This window comes from Zonotrichia leucophrys, chromosome 1A (assembly GCF_028769735.1).
Source record: "Zonotrichia leucophrys gambelii isolate GWCS_2022_RI chromosome 1A, RI_Zleu_2.0, whole genome shotgun sequence".
Taxonomy (NCBI): Eukaryota; Metazoa; Chordata; class Aves; order Passeriformes; family Passerellidae; genus Zonotrichia; species Zonotrichia leucophrys.
Genome location: NC_088170.1, coordinates 39,780,690 through 39,797,370, shown reverse-complemented (window position 1 = coordinate 39,797,370; position 16,681 = coordinate 39,780,690). Strand labels below are relative to the sequence as shown.

Genomic DNA, 16,681 nt, shown 5'->3' with positions numbered 1-16,681 from the left:
GAAAGCCAGCATTGGGGGCTCTTTGGGATCAGTTATTGGGTTAAAAGAGAAAATAATCTAGGTGTCGGTTCTTAATTGGATAGTTTAGTTGTAAAAGACCTTACAACAAGAGATTGTTAGCCATTTTGTGCTTTCTAATGAAAAGCTGCCAAACTCACAGTGTCTGTTTTACAGATAAATAATAAACACCTGAGTCCAAACGTGAACTACTGTCTCAAGTGCCTTCAATCCAGACCCAGAGAAACTGACTACCGGTACTGCCAGAGTGGTGGAATACAATGACTGTGAGCCTGCTGGCACTAGCAGCAGGACAAATGGGATCTGGATCAGGTAGGATTGTATGTTTGGATTTGTCAGATTAGCTCAGGACATGACATGGGGCTTACCCTCTGCTCTTGAGGCAGTTGTGGGAATAAAGGTGCCAGCCCATGGGATAGGGAGCCTAGTGCTCCACCAGGGCTGCCTTGAATCAGCAGCAGCTTGGGTTTTACACTGAGACAAGTCTCTGCAGCACCAAGTCTTTACACAGGATTGGGATCCTGAAGCTGAAGTTACTGTATCAGCCAGACTCCAGGAGTCAGTGCTGCATGCTCTGCAGAACCTCTCCCACAAAAAGAACAGAGCCACAAGACATGAGGAGAGGAAGCCAGTCCTGACTCACAGGGAATGATCTGCTTCTTTTCTCTATCACTCTTCTTTCTTTTTAAAGAAGAGCCATACACTTACACATGATCAAAGTGCAGGAAGCTGCTGCTAAATAAACTGCTGTGCTAACTCCCACCTCCTACTTAAAACAAAAACATGTCTGTTTGTTATTATTACTATATTCAGTAGGAAGAACTTTCCAGTCTGCTGATGCAGAAATTCCTCCTCTCCCATTTCTTCCAACAAAGCAGAATTTCTGTGTAATGAGGCAGTCTTCATTTCCCAAATCCCTTTCATCAATAATTTCCCCAGCTCCTCTCAGACAAAATGACACCAAAGCCTGCAACTGTTCATACTTTCTAGTTTGTAATTGTATATGATGTTGTTGTCAGTGTTATTATAAAAACACTGCAACTGCATGTGATTGGTTTTTTTTATTTTTATTTTATTTCTGACTCTGAAGGTCCAAAATCAAAGCACTGCTCAGAGAATCCCACACCTTGAGGTCAAGAAGGACTTCAAGGCCATTTCACCATTCTCCTGGATAACAGAAACCACAGAAGTATGTCTACTTACTGCTCTGCTAAATCAATTCTGTGAGGGACAATAGACAACCAACCAGAAAATATATATCTTGATCAAAGAGCTAAGAAGGGTTAAACGTGATCATTCTTTCTGAAGGAAATGTTTAGCATAGCCTAACACAGACTTTCCTGACATGCAGCCTTTGAGGAAAGAGGGAGCTGTTCTTCCCAGGCAGAAAACCTCCTCAGACAGGTGTGGGAACTGGCCACTCTCACCACCCAGCAGCCAAGAGTGGTCTCATAGGCCTTCCACCTTTGACTGGGTCTCCAAAGTGTGAGGAGGTCTCAGTGACTTTCCAAACCTGAGAGCCCCACGGATGTGAACATGACATTTCTCTCTTCTTTTTTTTAACTGATTAAAAAAAAAATCCAAATATCTGTGGTGTACCAGGAGGCAAAGCCTCTTCCATAACCACCTCTCTTACCTGGTTCATCATCCCTGGTGTGGTGACCGGTGGTTTGTAGAAGCACGGAGGTCCTGCTGAAGTCCAGGTATGGAGGTAGGATGAAGGCTGAAGAGTAGAGATGGTTGCTAGGGAACAATGTTCCCTCCCTCTATGAGCTGTGGGCTCCAGCTCCATAGGAAACATGGAGTTTCACACAGTTTACAGAAGGGTTATCCTTGCTGATGGAAAACCACACAAAGAGCACAGTAAAAGGCTCATATTTCATGAAATACCTGTACCCAAAAGTTCTCATCACACATAAAGGATTTAATGGAGACTTTCCTAACATAGTCATAATAATCAACAAGACTGTATTTCAGCAGAAATGGATCTTTTAGCATCTCCAAATGCTAAAGCTGAACATGAGCTCTCCGACCTCAGCCTTCTTGCTGGGACCTTGTTGCTGCCTGTCTGGAACAGCAGTAGAGGGTAATAATCAGTGGGCCATACCAGTTGATAGCATACATTTCCTTTGGATGTCTCTTACCTGGACCCCAGGGAAGCAACGCACCTCCCTGTGGGTTGGGTCCAGTTGCTATGTGGAAGGTACCCCCATTTTCCATATTCCAAATGGAGAGATGGCAAGAAATCTTCCATAGAGTCAATGACAGAACCACAGCTTGGCCCTCTCATGTCCAATACCCAGTGCTGTATTTTAGCACTGGACTTTGATTCATTCTGCCCCTGATCTTTCACCAGGCCACTGGAATTTCTGCATGTCTTCAGGCACAGAGTGTAACTCTTTCATGCTGCAGAGCTGCTTTTCCCACCCAACACAAGCAGGGCGCAGGTAACAGAAGAGAATTAGAAATACTCACAGATGCATCATCTAAGATTTTATTAATTGTCAAAAATCAAAAGTTCAATAGAAACCTAATGATAATTCTTTAAAAAATTCAAAAAAAACCTAAACAATCCGATATTTTCTTTACTTCCACCTGCTCCCTTTTGCTTTACCCTGGGCTGGAGACAGCCGCTAGACCGCGTTACCCCAGACCCAGCCCTCCCTCTAGGCCTTGCTGCGCTTCAGCTCGGTGACTTTGTAGTGCGGAGGGGCTCGGTGGAACCACTCGGACCAGGAGCCGTCGTACACGGCCACGTCACGCTTGCCGCACAGGAAGGCGGCCAGGGCGATCTGGCACGCCGTGACGCCCTTGCGGCACGTGGCCGTCAGCGGCTTCGAGAGATCCACCTTCTTCTCACGGAATATTTCCTGGATCTCCTCAATACTCTTCTCGTGCCCCGTTTCTGATAGGAATGAGTGGAAGGGTATGTTCACAGCACCAGGGATGTGGCCAGATTCCAAGCCTGCGAGAGTGAACCAGAAAATGAAACATGAGCAAGGACACATTAACATAGGTGATGAAAGACACCCACAAGAGACATTAAAAACATCACTGCAGATAGTCTCACTCCCTCCAGAAGACTCATTTGTTCCACTTGATGATGAAGATGAAAAGTGGTATTAGGCTAAAAAGAAGAGGACAAATATTATTCAACTTTGTTGAAGTCAAAACTTCCACAATATTTAGCAAACTATTTCCTCACTGAAAGCAATGAGATGTAGAAATCTGAAGAAACATGACAGAAATCAAAGATCCTCCACAGAAAATGCCTTAACAAAGGCATTAAGGGCACCTGTGATAAGAGGAATAAAGCAATGCATTTCCAACCTTCCCCAGGTATGCCATCAGTGTGTAGTGACACACTGTCGTTTTCAGAAGCAGGAAATGTGGCCAGTATGTGGAATTTGTGAAAGTGGTTATCTGTTCACGGTTTATTCCTGCATCACCTTAAAGTCATATTTCAGAAAAATAAATAAGAAATCATAAAGCAACCTTAAGTCAGCCACATCACTTCTGAGGCAGCTATCCTGGGACAATGGGGTTAGAGAAGTCAAAATTTAAATTTTGTATCACTTCTTATCTACTCCATGGATGAAATCAGCACAGGTTGTTTTTCTGCTGGTGTATCTGACCACTTCAGGCAAGTTCAAAACTGCACGTCAAAAGAAGGTCTTTAGAGAGTTGCAGATATAAAAATATAATGGACAAGGTTGGCATCACACCCTTCAAATTCAGACTCTTAAGGCTTAATAATGGAAGCTTTTCCAATCATTTTGAGAGGCTTTGGATCAAGCCTCACTGGAGCCAAAACCATTATGTATTACACTGAAAATGTGTTTCAGGGAATGTTTCCTTGCTAGGTTTGAACTTCCAATGAGACAGATCTAAATAAAATCACATGAATAGTAATCTGTTTCACTGGCAGCTATCTATGTGCCCAAATTATTGGGATAACTGGTCTCGGGAGATGGGAGTGATTGGGGCAGTTTATTCATTTGACTTTGTTACAGTCAAATGATTAAAGTATACCTAGGCAGAGACTGACATCATACATAATGACACTGCATTTTCATCACTATGCAGAGTGGTAACATGACATAGTGAGATATAAGGGGAAAATGGCTTTGGCACGGAATTGAAGGGAATTTTTGCTCTGCTGAACAAAGACAGAGCCTAAAGACAATCAAAGCTGCCCTGAGTCAGCTTCACAAGTCCTCTTCCTGTTCCAGATGGACCCTTTTTGTCTCTTGATTAATCCTCCCCGGGTGCATTAAAAATACAGCACAGTTGTCTAGGAGTCACCTCATGCATCCTTCAGAAATGTTTAGCATTACTGAGAGAAGTTGGGATAAAAACTGCTGACTTCTGCAGGGACTAACGTTTAAAAAGGAAAAGAAAAAATAAAAGAGGCAGTGTTTTGACTGATGGTTTCACCATACTTTTTCCAGTTCCAGAAGACAACAGCTCATCACTTCAGTACAGAGATCTCCAAAACTCACTCATCAATACAGTGTCTGTATGACAGAGAGGAAATGAAAAATGAAGCAAAAACTGAGAAAACCTTGTATATGGTTCTCAGACTGCAAAGCTGCTTACTGAAGCCTCTTACATGCCTGGGTTTGGCTACCACTTTCCCACAGTAAATGGAAAAGGACGCTTTCAGCAAAGGATTTCTGCAAGGCTCTGCTGCAGTCCTGGTGATCACCCCAATACAGAAAAGTCTGTGAGCCACCTAGGGCACTGGGATGTGTCCTGAGACCAGGAACTCCTGGAGAATGAACTAGAAGGGAACTCTTGCTCCAAGAGGCTTGCTGGGCCATCGATTCACTTTCTAGGTGTCCCAGGCATCAGGACCATTATTGCTTCTCTAGACTGTTCACACACCTTAAAAGAGGTTTGTACCTCTCTTATTGGAGACTGACCATTCATCACCCTTAAACAACTCTTCAGGTAGGAGCTGAGCAGATCTGAAAAAAACACTCATTTTAGAGCAGTTTGGACTTTGATCTTTAGGGAGACTTTATTGCTCCAGAGATTCAAAAGTCTGCTGGAGTCAGAGACCAGTGTTTGCACTCTGTGGGTGAAAGATGGAGAATTCTGTAGAAACTGCATTTATTCACATATGTGGGTGTTCAGCTGAGAAAAAGAGCTGAAACTGCACAACCACAATCGCTTGGACTGCCTAAGAGCTCTCAAGTGGCTGAGGAAGCTTTATAATCTCTCTCTGCTAGGTCAAGAGCAGAGAAAGACAGGACTGGAAGGCAAGGCTGGATGCAGCTGGAATCTGAACAGGGGAGAGGATACATTTGCTCCTGTCCCATATGAAACAGAGGACACTCCACACCAGATTCATGCAGTCACCATCAGAAACTCCAGGAAGGAACCCTAGGACTACAGAGCCTGGGCCCCAGCTACCTCAGCAGTCATTTTATATGACTTTCAAAAAAGCATCCATCTCAGAACAGTTTGGATTCTTGTCATGAAACTTCCCACTGAAGTACCTCCTGGCTCATGTGAGGAGGAACATTAATTTCCAGTGTTCAGATCATCACAGTCAGTCCATACACCATTTATCCTTGAGCTAACACTGCCCTATGGCCGAAATAGTTTTTCTGCCCTTCTGCTATTGCTCCAACAGGCTGATGGCAAGCCCTCAGCACTCCCAACAACCTCATGTCCTTAGCCTAAACCCAGTAAGAGCCAATTAGATATACTTTTCTCTGTCTTGGCCACCCCAGAATCAGCTCTAGGTGTCCAGCAGGCTTCTGGACAAAGAAATGGCATTTCCTACCGTCACAGTTGGCAAACAGGAGTTGCCAAGGCTGTTGCCAAGGTTAAATCACATGTGATGTTCCTGCACCAAACTAATTCATCCAAGTCTTACTCTCTTCTATTGCTTCCAAATGTGGATTATTGGCTTGTAGGAGAAACACAAGCAGTTCAGTTTTGGGCTACTAAGCACTTGAGTTTGCTCTCTGTACTGTTATACACACATACATCTGCAGGTGGCACCTCACATCATTCTCCCCATGTGATCATTTAGACCTTCCCATGGCTGTCCCACAGCACATTTTAGTATCAACTCCCACTCCCTATGTTCAAAGCCTTGATGATTCAGGAAAATACAAAACAAAACACGTAAGCTTAATGATGGGACCGTGCTGGCAGCTTACAACCCCACAGATCTTCTTTCAGTACATGCTGTTCTCATCTCACTTATCTCCTTTTCAGTCAATTTTTGAAATCTAACAATACTTGTGCTATTTGCCCTCTCCTCATATTGACCTAATAAATGCCCCTCTAATGTTATGCCCAAAGCATGAATAAAGTGCAAATGGCACAACTCTACCTTGTAGATGCTTCCAATGGGTGGAAGAAAAGATCAGACATTACTTCCAGACATGCATGTTTCCATTTCTCTTATCTGGCCAACCAATTGTGTAGCAAGGAAATAAAGCCCTTGGGTGAAGTGCAAGTCTACCAATATATTTTACTCAATTTTGCCTTTGTTTAAAGTAATTTTTCTTGAAGAGTTTTTTGAAAGTTTCCCAGTCTGTCCATAGTAGAAGACCAGCAGCTGCCTAGGTTGTGCTGTATCTCCTATTCTAAAGATGAAGTTTGCAATTGTTTCTGTCCCATAGAACCATGCTTTGAATAAATGTATCAAATTCTTGCTTCATGAAGTTCCAATATCACATGACTGATTTTTGACACATATTTGGGATCAAGCTCATCTTCCTCACTGATTTGAGCATGGGAATATCTCTTGGTTAGCCCTCTCCCTGCTCTGCAGAATTATCCATAGGAGAGAAGAAAACATGGTAGCACAGACTCAGGGCTCAGTATAATGCCAAGACCACACACAAATTATCTTCCACCTGGAACCCCTGCTAACTGCACAGCAACCTTATTTATTCTTTCTCTCCTTGTTCTCTTTTGTTCACTCTGTTCCAGAAGATTTTGTTATTTAATTCCTTTTGCCAAGTCTCACTCAGCTTGGTGTCTGGCAATCCTTCCTCACAATTTATAACTTGTAATATGTTATCTTCTTCACTACTTAATCCCCTTTTCCACATCTGTTGATTCTCTGCTTACATATTGTTTTTATTGTTGGCTATTTATCTAAAACCATAGCCCCTCCTCTCTTAGCCTTCCCTTTGCGATGAAAGCTCCAGATGGAATTTCTTAATGTCAAAAAGATAAAAGATTTGCTCAGCCCATATTTAACTCCCTGTGGCTTTGGAGTGTGCTGGCTGCAGATAGTTCTTTTCCAATTGCCTCCTCTGTTGCCTCCTTGTTTATCTCTCTCTTCCATTCAAATGGTATGTCTTAGAAGGGACAATTACTGATCTTGTCTAACCTACTGTGAACACATTGTAAGGAACACTTTAAGCTTGGTCCTGGCCAGCTCCCTCAAAGTCCTCATAGGTTCCTGTGGGTTGAAACAGACTTTGATAAAGTCTCACTCTCCATTCCTGTGCCCCAAGTATTATTACAGGATCAAAGCAAAGCCAGTCCACTCCCAGCTGCAGAATCCACTTGGAGGAGATGGGAAAGAAAAATGTACATTTCATTCTCATTTTCACTGAACATTCAAGATTAGCAAAAGCTTTATGTTTGAGGCAGGCAGGATGGAGAGCTGGGAAAATGGGCAAAATCTGAAGAGTTCTATACGCAGAAGGGAGACAAAGACTACTTCAGGGTTGAGAAAGTGAAGAAAACTACCTGCAAGCTCATTAAATGATTTTGGGTTTGCTCTCTTTTTTTAGATGATAGAGTCCTTGCCTGGCAACTTTTGCCTCTTTTCTCAGTTGTCTGCAAAAGAATTCAGAAATTCACAACTCTTCTGTATGCATTTGGTTAACTATAATTCTTGTTCATCAGTTTTCAGTGCCCGACAGCCAGAGAGGATCAGTAGTGGCAACCATCATGTAATTATTTTTATCATCAGCCCTGGACAGCTAGTTCCTGCAGAAACAGAGCACTGTGCAGGGACACCTTGAACTACTCAGTGCATAGGTCAGGGCTGCACATCTGTCAGGCTTCTGCTGCACACTCTGCATGAACATCCAAGCTTTGCATCCAAAGCAATACCTGCATTTAAGACCTAGGAGACCTGGCCTATAGAGATGCCCACTTTATTCCACTCTGGCAACATTGGTGAACCTCGCCCACCAAATAAAAATTAGTACTATATTATGGCTTATCTTAACCAGTACAGAGGTCTAAATCCCAGCAAGGATAAAAGTAAAACGGGGACAATTAATTCTTACCACAAAGAACTGAAAAACTAAAGAGGCAAAAGAGTCAGCTGCAATTAGCCTCTTCTAGAGATGAAGTTCACAGAACAGGAGAGATTAATTGACTTAATTAGGAAGTCAAGAACTGAAGCAATAATTAAACTGAAATCACCTGAGAAGGCAGAAAGTTCCTTAACCTGAAAACCATTAGTCTTTAAATTGCGTCCTCCTGATTGGATGACCCCAGCAATTAATCAGCATTGATTTCAAATTGCTCTTTTAGGTGTAAGCACTGTCTTTTACCCACTGCTGGCTGATGTGCTGCTACTGGCTAGCTTGGTTCAGAGAGCTGTCAAGCTCCTGTGGAATGAGCAGCTGCAGCTGGAGTGCTTATCCTGCTGGATCTGCTGTGGGAAGCAAAACTGGACCACCACAAATAAGCTGTTCCATGCTGACTCATTTCAAAGGAAAAATCTGTTTTGAAGATGCTGTTGGGTCTGTGGTATTTGTCATCTTGTGACAACTCTCACCTTGGGGAAGAATGCAAAATCTACCAGCTCCCAGCAAGGAGCATTTTAGTCACATCTTGAGGTTAAAATTCAACCTTCACTTTGATGGGCTGTGGTAGGAGAAGAAGTAGAAAGTGATAAGCCTAACTTTCCCTTTCTCCAGCCACAGACTCCTCCATCACTCCCATTACCTCTCCCAGGTTCCACATTGTCTTTCTGCAGATCAAATGTGTTGAGGGGCTCCCTGTAGACACCTGGGCCACCCATGTGTGCAGTCATTTACAGCCAAATGCTCCTGAAGTTTGGATGCAGGAATGTACTTCAGGACATGCTGTCACACTAACTGGCCGTACAGCAACGCACACACATGTGAACAGCCAGGACAGAATGACAACCTGTGGGGCAGCAGGGCAGCCAGCCTGGGGAACACAGAAACCCTCTGCACGTACCAGCAGGGTGGGCTCTACTCAGACCCAACAGCTGCTGCTGAGCTTTTCTGTGCCTTCTTCTAGAAACTCTTTCATTTCCAATCATTTCTGTGATTCCCTTGTTGAGGAACATATTCAGTGCTGGCAGCTCGGCGTGCAGCTGCAGTGCCAGCTGCAGCTTGGGCTCTGGGCTGGGAGAGCCCCAGGCAGGAGGCCAGGAACTGGTGCTGACCCTTGGCACAGCAGAGGCCACAGGACCTGTGGCATAGCCAGGTGACCGGACATTGAGACACAGCAGGAGCCGAGGACTCAGTGGGAAGAGCCAGGACTTTGTCACACACAGACTGGGAGGGCATAAAAGTTCAGTGCTTCCTTTGTTTAGGTCCCTCTTTGGAGGAACAAGCTCAAGCTGTTTCTGTGTTATTGTACTGTTAATAAATTGCTTTAAGGAACCAGACTTTTGAGGCTCTGCTAAGGAAAACCCAGGCTTGAGACGGTAAGAAAACCTGGTCTCAGTGTGTGTGGGGGGGTGTAGGTAGTCAAGTGGGGCAGCCATCAGTTTAGTGGAACTGCCTGCTGAGAAGGGGCTTTGGTCCCAGAGTTAGTCTCTAGTGGTGGGAGTGTGATTGCCAGAGTGCCTCCTGAATGGTCAGTCAGGAAAGTTTCCTTTACACCCTTTCAGAAGGGAGGTTATTCTGGGGTACACCAAGGCTTAAATTACACAGCAAGGGCCTCCTTTAACCAACTTAAATTTCATTTCAGGCACACTGCTGTACCTGCTGTCCCCACTGCACAGGACTTCTCTCACCCCGGCTGATTGGGTGTCCAGTGTTTCACCGAGGTAACGAAATCAGTTTTTGTTCCTCTAACTTGGGGCACCTAAAAGGGAGAGGCTGACACCCCACACATTTGCTAAAGGCTTCAGACTTTTTTTACATAAGCAAAAGAACAAAGATCAGCTCAAGCAAATTCTCGATTTGCTGGAAGTCAGAGCGATAACAAGAATGTCCCTTGGGGTACTGTATTACCTAAAACCTTGGCTTTTGCTTGCGCACTCATTATGGTGAGAGGCGCCTGTATGAATACTGATATTTTTATGTGTCTGCTGGTTTTAGATAGGCCCCTGAACAAACCCCTGGGAGCTCTCACCTCCCATGTTTGCATTTTGATAAACTTCTGCAGGGTGTGGGAATGGGAGATCCTGGAACCAAATGACTGCAGTCCTTTTCTGCTATTTCCTCCTGCAGCTTTATAGCCAACTGCAACAAAAGCATTCAGTGATGGCACTGGGGTCTGAACGTGCAACTGTGGATCCCTTAAGGTAATCAATGAGTCGGGCCGAGGCATGCCTGTGCATTAGGAAAATCTTTCTGACGGCTGTCAGGAGCTGTTACTCCCGGTCTAGAGTTGACATTCATCCCATTCTGGGGCAGGTGTCAGTCCCACCTCCATTACCTTGATCCAGCTCGGTCCCCCGAAACCGGCCCTCGGGGCGGGAATCCACCACCTGGAAGTTTAGGGACGACACGTTCTGTATCATCTCCTCGAAAGTCTTCACCAGGGCCCTGTTCAGCCTGGCCTTAAAGACAGCCGGGGTGGGCTGGGTGACCTCCGCCGTGACGGGGTGCCCCTCCTTCACCCAATTTTTGAAGCCGCCATTCAGCACAGAGACTTCCTTGTGCCCGAAGGCCCGGAACATCCACCAGGCCCGGGGGGCGTAGAAGGTGCCCACCTCGTCCCCGTCGTACACCACCACGTGGGTGTCGTTGCTCACGCCCAGCCCCCCCACGTAGTCGGCGAAGTGGGACTCGCTGGGCAGCATGAAGTCGTAGGGGGAGGACTTGTCCCGGCACTCCTCGATGTCGAAGAAGGACGCCCCGGGGATGTGCCTCTCCTTGAACTCCTGCCGGGCGTTTCGCTCCTTGGGGGGGTACCAGGAGGCGTCCAGCACCCGCAGGCCGGCGCCCACCCGCCCGGCCCGCACCGCGTCCGCCAGCCAGGAGGCCGTGACCAGCGCCCGGCTGAGGCTCTGCCGCGCCATCTCGGGGCACCGGCGGGGGCGCCGCAGCCGGGCCGCGCTCCCCTCGCACACAGAGCCCGACGCGGCCCGACACACGAAATGGCGGCGGGAGGCGCGGCCCGAGGGGCGGCACGGAGGCGGCCGCACGGCCGGGACCGGCCCGCTGGGAGCGCTCCCGCCCTCCGGCGGCGGCCGTGGCTGGCGGGCAGCGAGGCCCAGCACGGAGGTACGGGGCGAAGCGGCGGCAATCGCGGCCCCGCAGAGCCGGGGAGGCTCGCAGAGGGCGGCGGCGGGGCTCCGCAAGGCCCCGGCTGCCGGTGTTCTCCGTGCGGGCAGAGGCGTGGGGTCGTGCCTGACCGCCGAGCACTTGGTCCTTGGGCTGCCCCGCTGCGCTCTCGCTGCTGTCGGTGCTGGCTGGCGTCCCTGCATGGGGCCAGAGGAGCTGCGTGGGGCCGGGCGCAGGGCACGACAGCCGGGCTTGTGGCTGTCCCGCTCGGGGCGTTGTTTGGGACGAGCTCTGGGAAACTACTGTCAGGGCTGGAGGATTTCAAGCCCCTCATTGTAGGCTTAGCCAGCACATCAGTGCAGACACAGGTCTCAAAGTGCATCTTTGTCCAGTTGCTTTTTGAAAGACTGGTCTCTAATTTGTGGCTCTCTACCTTCTGCAGTCAGGTGGACTCCGGCAGAATCCAGAAATTGACTAATCTCAGCCAGGACTCGGGAGTGATGTCGCAACAACTCCTTTACCGAGCTCTGGTATCTGCAAAATGGCTTTCAGAAGCCATCAAGTCCCAGCAAGCTGGCCTGGCCTTGAAAATCGTGGATGCATCGTGGTATTTGCCGAAGATGAAGCGCGATCCGAAGCGCGAGTTTGAGGAGCGCCACATCCCTGGTGCGGTTTTCTTCGACATTGACCAGTGCAGTGACCGAACCTCGCCTTACGATCACATGCTGCCCAAGGCTAATGACTTTGCCGAGTATGTGGGGAAGCTGGGCGTGGGGAATGATTCCCATGTTGTGGTGTATGATGGCAGCGACCAAGGTCTCTTCTCAGCACCTCGGGTATGGTGGATGTTCCGGGTCTTTGGACACGAAGCTGTCTCCCTTCTGGATGGTGGCCTGAAGAACTGGCAACGAGAGGGGAATGCACTTAGCTCTGGGAAAACCCAGGTAGCTCCATCTGAGTTCCATGCCTCCTTGGACAAGTCCCTGGTGAAAACATATGAGGACGTCTTAGATAACTTGGATTCCCGTCGCTTCCAACTAGTGGATGCCCGTGCTGCAGGACGGTTCCGGGGAGTAGAGCCAGAGCCCCGAGATGGTAATGCGCCTTCTGAGACAGTGGCATTATAAAGAGGGGTTTCATTTAGGGTGCCCATCACTTTGACTCCTGTAGAGGAAATGCTAGGAAATAGTGACCATCTTTTATGGGATGGGACTTCAGGCAGTGCGTCCACCTGTCCTCCTTCCCTTTTGACTAGCAAGTGCTACTCTTTGAAAATTCAGCAGTAGGGAGGCCATGTATCTTTTTGTCTTCATGAGGGCCTGGGGTGAGGAACATAGCTTTTGATACACTCCGAAGATTCTCATTGGTCTCTTCAAGTACTGGTGCTACTCTTCCTTTCAGAATGGTCTGTGGAGGGGCTTCATCAGTGTGGGTTGCTCTGATGGGGAGAAAGATGTGGAGGGAACTAGGGGAAAGAATGGAACTTGGCAGGGTTGTGCCCATGTGGTGACATGAAGGTTACACATAGAGCCATCCTTCCTGAGTAATCAGTAATCTAGTAAAGCAAAGTGTAACAAAAATAAATGTACTTGTTTTAACAAAATACTCTAAGCAATAAATATTCCTCTCAGTGAAACAGAAGAGGCTTTGCAATAGACTTGTCCCAGACAATAGAGGTCAGTTCCTGTCTGTATTGTTTTTTCTCTAGGAATTGAGCCTGGTCATGTCCCTGGGTCGACGAGTATCCCCTTCACTGATTTCCTCACAGAGTCTGGCTTAGAGAAGACCCCTGAGCAGATCCGCACTCTGTTCCAGGAGAAGAAGGTGGACCTCTTGAAGCCAGTGGTAGCCACGTGTGGCTCTGGGGTCACTGCCTGCCATGTGGCTCTGGGGGCCTACCTCTGTGGCAAGCCAGATGTTGCAGTGTACGACGGGGCCTGGGTGGAATGGTACATGCGGGCACAGCCTGAAAATATTATTTCTGAGGGAAAGGGGAAAACAGTGTAATAAGCTGCATTGTTTCCCAGCTGTGCACGTAGCTTGCCTTGAAACAGGATTTGGAAAAGATGGGTTTAGCTTTCCTGATTAAGTGTCTTGAGATGAAGGCATTGGATAACAATCATGCGCACATGGTGCTTCGGCACTTTCTCCTTACCCTGCTGCTGCTTAGGAGGATGAAGATGACAGCAGTTCTGGGCAGCCAGCTCTAGGTGACCCTGCTTGAGAAAATAGGGTGGAACAGATGTCCTCTCATGGTCACTTCTAACCTCAGCCATTCTGTGATTCTGTGACCATTTCACCTTATCAGATGGATGGCAGAGAGTGCTGCTGCCAGTATGGGGAATTAATTGAGTTAAGCCAAGCTCCTGACTCAAAACATTCAATCATGCTCATTCACAGGATGGTCATACTTATATAACTGTGCCTCATAATCCTGCTCTCTGCTTCTGTCCCATCCATGCATGTTATGGCCACTTTGAGTGCAAAACTTTGTGGGAAGAGATGGCTGTTAAAGGAGCAAATACAGCATTCAGGTTGGCACTTAGGCTAGAGACTTGATTTGTGTTTCTTCTTGTACTTGGACTCTAGTGTGTACTTAGCCAGCCTTGTAGCCCTATTGTCCAAAATCCCCCTTGAGAAAAAGAAAAGATTATGGGATTTAAACAATGTAAATAAACATGTTTCAAGGTCCTTCTGCTGAATGGAATTTACCTGAGTGTTGCTTAGGTGAATACTTTTCCAGAGTTCTGTTTTTATGGAATCACGTTGTCCGCAGTGAGATTCAAATGAGACATTTCCTTCTCTCTGAAAGTAGAGCCACACCTGTTAACCTCAACAAGCTCTTTGACCCAGGAAGGACAGTGACATGCCTCTCTCTTGGGTCTCTGCACCATCTACCTGCTTTCAGTCCTAAGTCCATTTGCTTTTTTTGCCTTAAAGTCCACAGTTGTAGGTTACAGCTCTGTTCTTGAAACACTGGATGTCAGCTTACATAGTGGAAAATGGACTGCATGGGTATTTTCATTCTTGCCATGTAACCTTTCCCTGCAAACTTAGCAGAACTGAGACCTTCAGAGGAATAGCCCACACTGAAACCTATTTTTCCCCAAGACCTTTTTCTTTTATGTCTAAAAGTTGAAAGTACACCAGGTATCCCTGATAATGTTCAAGATTTTGTTCTCTCTGAGATTTTCTCCTCATGTGAGGAGAAAATGCCCAAAACTAAACAAAAATAAAACCCACAGAGACCTCCCACAAAAAAAAAAAAAAAAAAAAAAGCCTGCATCTCTTTTGGCCTACTGCTAACTTAAAAGTTAATGTGACAGTTTCTTCTCTTGGGCTTGCAGCAACAGGTACCTGTAAACATCTGTGGATAGTGGGGTTGGACTTTCTAGGGAATGCAGTGGGTACTTATTGTCACAGTTTTGACTGTAAGGACTGGATTCTTCCCTATTGCTGGGTGTTTATTCTTGGCATTTCCTCTTACCTCTTCTGGCTGCTTCTTCTTGGCCTTGGCTTGCATGCGTGGAAGTTCTGTTTCTGCTCACCTCCTGGGCAGCTGGAATTTCACTGTCCAGTTTATTTCTTCTCTGTCCTCCCCACTCACACATAGGGTCTGAGCACCCAGTGACTGACAGCCTGCAATTTCCCTGCTTGCGTCCAGACTGACAACCCAGCTCTTGGAGGCCTTGGGGCTGGCATTGCGGCAAGTGCTGAGCATACTGGGTGCACGGGGGTCTGAAACGAGTGACCCTTGTCACAACAACACCACAGGGAGGTTGATTTTGTGATTATGTGGCCAGATGAGTGCCTGCTCTGTTTCTCCAGGAAAATTTAATTATTAGGAAAATTAACATATTGTTTCAGACTTATTTGCAATAGATGCAGGGAGCTGGCTCTTGTGTGTCCTTCCAGTATATTTTTTGATGCATCTCTGTTCCTTTTTTGCCCCTGACCCATCAGTCCTGGGGGTCAGTGGGGAATCTCTCTGCTTCCTCTTGAGACTGGGATGCTTTTCTCTGTCCTGTGTGTTGCAGGCAGATGTGTGACACAGCCCAGCCATCCACCTGGAGATTGCACATTATACTGAAAACTTTCCTCTGCCCTTGCTCTACATTTCACCCCTGCGGCTTGATGACATCTAGCAGGGCCCTTCCCCCTCTCTGGTATTTAGCCAAGCTTGGCAGTACTCAACTGCCCTTCTCTGGCTGAATTTTCTGCTACAAAATCTCAGTGATTCTTCCCAGCTTTTGGCAAATCTTTTCCCAGATGCTTAACTTTGCCTTCATTTCTCCACAGAGGAGAAACTGAGAGCTTCTTCCCCACAGCAAGATACTTTGTTTTTCTGAGGTATTCCCTCTTACATATATATATGTATCAAAAATCTATCCAGGAGTGTCTTCTGATGTTCCCCCAATTTTTCCTTGAGATCCCTTCTGGTGATGCAGGCAAAGCACTGAGAAGGTTGTGAAGACCGAGGCAATGTTTTCAAATCCTGGAGACTTGAAAAACCTATTTTGAGCTATAACAGATGCTACTGGACATATGGAACAGCTGAGGGGACTTACACCAGGACTATAAATGTTCTGCAGATCTTTATGTCCCTGACTCAGTGGGTGGGTTTCCTATAGGAACCAAAAGCTGGGGAGAAGTGGATATAATGCAGATCACTAATGTTCATGATTTTCCTGTGGAAAATTTGCCACAGGGGATTGGTAATAGCATATCTTTGGTAGGGCTCATGGTAGCCAAAAAGGTAGCCTAAACAACAGCCTTGATTTAGGAGGAAGGTCACACTGACCTGTGGCTACCTTGGGACTAGAGTTTTTACTGCTTTCTATATAAATTTGAGAATCCCAGGCCAGCATGTAAACTGTTTATTGGTATATTTTACTATCTGCAATACTTTTGTCCTGAAGGAGGTTTGGATTCTGTGCAGTCTGGTCTAGTCAAAAGTAATCCCATGGTCCCCTGTTCTTCACTTGTCTTCTTTGTCACCTCTCTTCCTCTTCCTTCCATCCTGCTCCCTAGCAGTCAGGCTGCACTATTTCATGCTTCATTTCCCAGCAAACTTTGTTTCTCTGCAAATTTTTCCAAATTCTAAAGCAGCCCTTCTACCAGCACCACTGGCCCGAGCACTGCATGAGCCATGGTAATTGTTGTTGCCGGCAGGGACTTCTCATATTCCTCCCATCTCTCCTGGTCCCAGCTTACATCCAGGTGCTACACAACCATTC

General features: G+C 46.7%; 2 protein-coding genes across 3 annotated transcripts; one reads left to right on the top strand and one right to left on the bottom strand.

The window, feature by feature from the left end:
• Positions 1-2,496: 2,496 nt before the first annotated feature.
• LOC135442556 (thiosulfate sulfurtransferase) lies at positions 2,497-11,327 on the bottom strand. The gene is made up of 2 exons (XM_064702459.1): positions 10,654-11,327; positions 2,497-2,983 (listed from the first exon to the last, which is right to left on the bottom strand). Exons 1-2 carry the CDS (start codon positions 11,237-11,239, stop codon positions 2,685-2,687), a joined length of 885 nt encoding a protein of 294 aa, XP_064558529.1. The 5' UTR covers positions 11,240-11,327; the 3' UTR covers positions 2,497-2,684.
• Positions 9,482-14,135, top strand: MPST (mercaptopyruvate sulfurtransferase). Of its 2 annotated transcripts, XM_064702454.1 has the most exons (5): positions 9,482-9,694; positions 9,961-10,039; positions 10,446-10,519; positions 11,887-12,539; positions 13,153-14,135. In XM_064702454.1, the coding sequence occupies exons 3-5, from the start codon at positions 10,479-10,481 to the stop codon at positions 13,449-13,451; spliced, it is 993 nt and encodes a 330-aa protein (XP_064558524.1). In that variant the 5' UTR covers positions 9,482-9,694; positions 9,961-10,039; positions 10,446-10,478; the 3' UTR covers positions 13,452-14,135. The 2 variants fall into 2 exon arrangements, with proteins under 2 accessions (XP_064558524.1, XP_064558525.1); XM_064702455.1 differs by lacking the exons at positions 9,482-9,694; positions 9,961-10,039; positions 10,446-10,519 and adding an exon at positions 11,338-11,444.
• The last annotated feature ends 2,546 nt before the right edge of the window (positions 14,136-16,681 follow it).

What these genes read in the sequence shown, in the direction of transcription:
- LOC135442556 (XM_064702459.1), bottom strand. Translation starts at nt 11,239, where the DNA reads ATGGCGCGGCAGAGCCTCAGCCGGGCGCTGGTCACGGCCTCCTGGCTG. An exon ending in GGGGACCGAGCTGGATCAAG is followed by an intron (nt 2,984 to 10,653) that starts GTAATGGAGGTG and finishes TCACTCTCGCAG; the next exon opens with GCTTGGAATCTGGCCACATC.
- MPST (XM_064702454.1), top strand. Translation starts at nt 10,479, where the DNA reads ATGGCACTGGGGTCTGAACGTGCAACTGTGGATCCCTTAAG. An exon ending in GCAACTGTGGATCCCTTAAG is followed by an intron (nt 10,520 to 11,886) that starts GTAATCAATGAG and finishes TACCTTCTGCAG; the next exon opens with TCAGGTGGACTCCGGCAGAA. An exon ending in AGAGCCAGAGCCCCGAGATG is followed by an intron (nt 12,540 to 13,152) that starts GTAATGCGCCTT and finishes TTTTTTCTCTAG; the next exon opens with GAATTGAGCCTGGTCATGTC.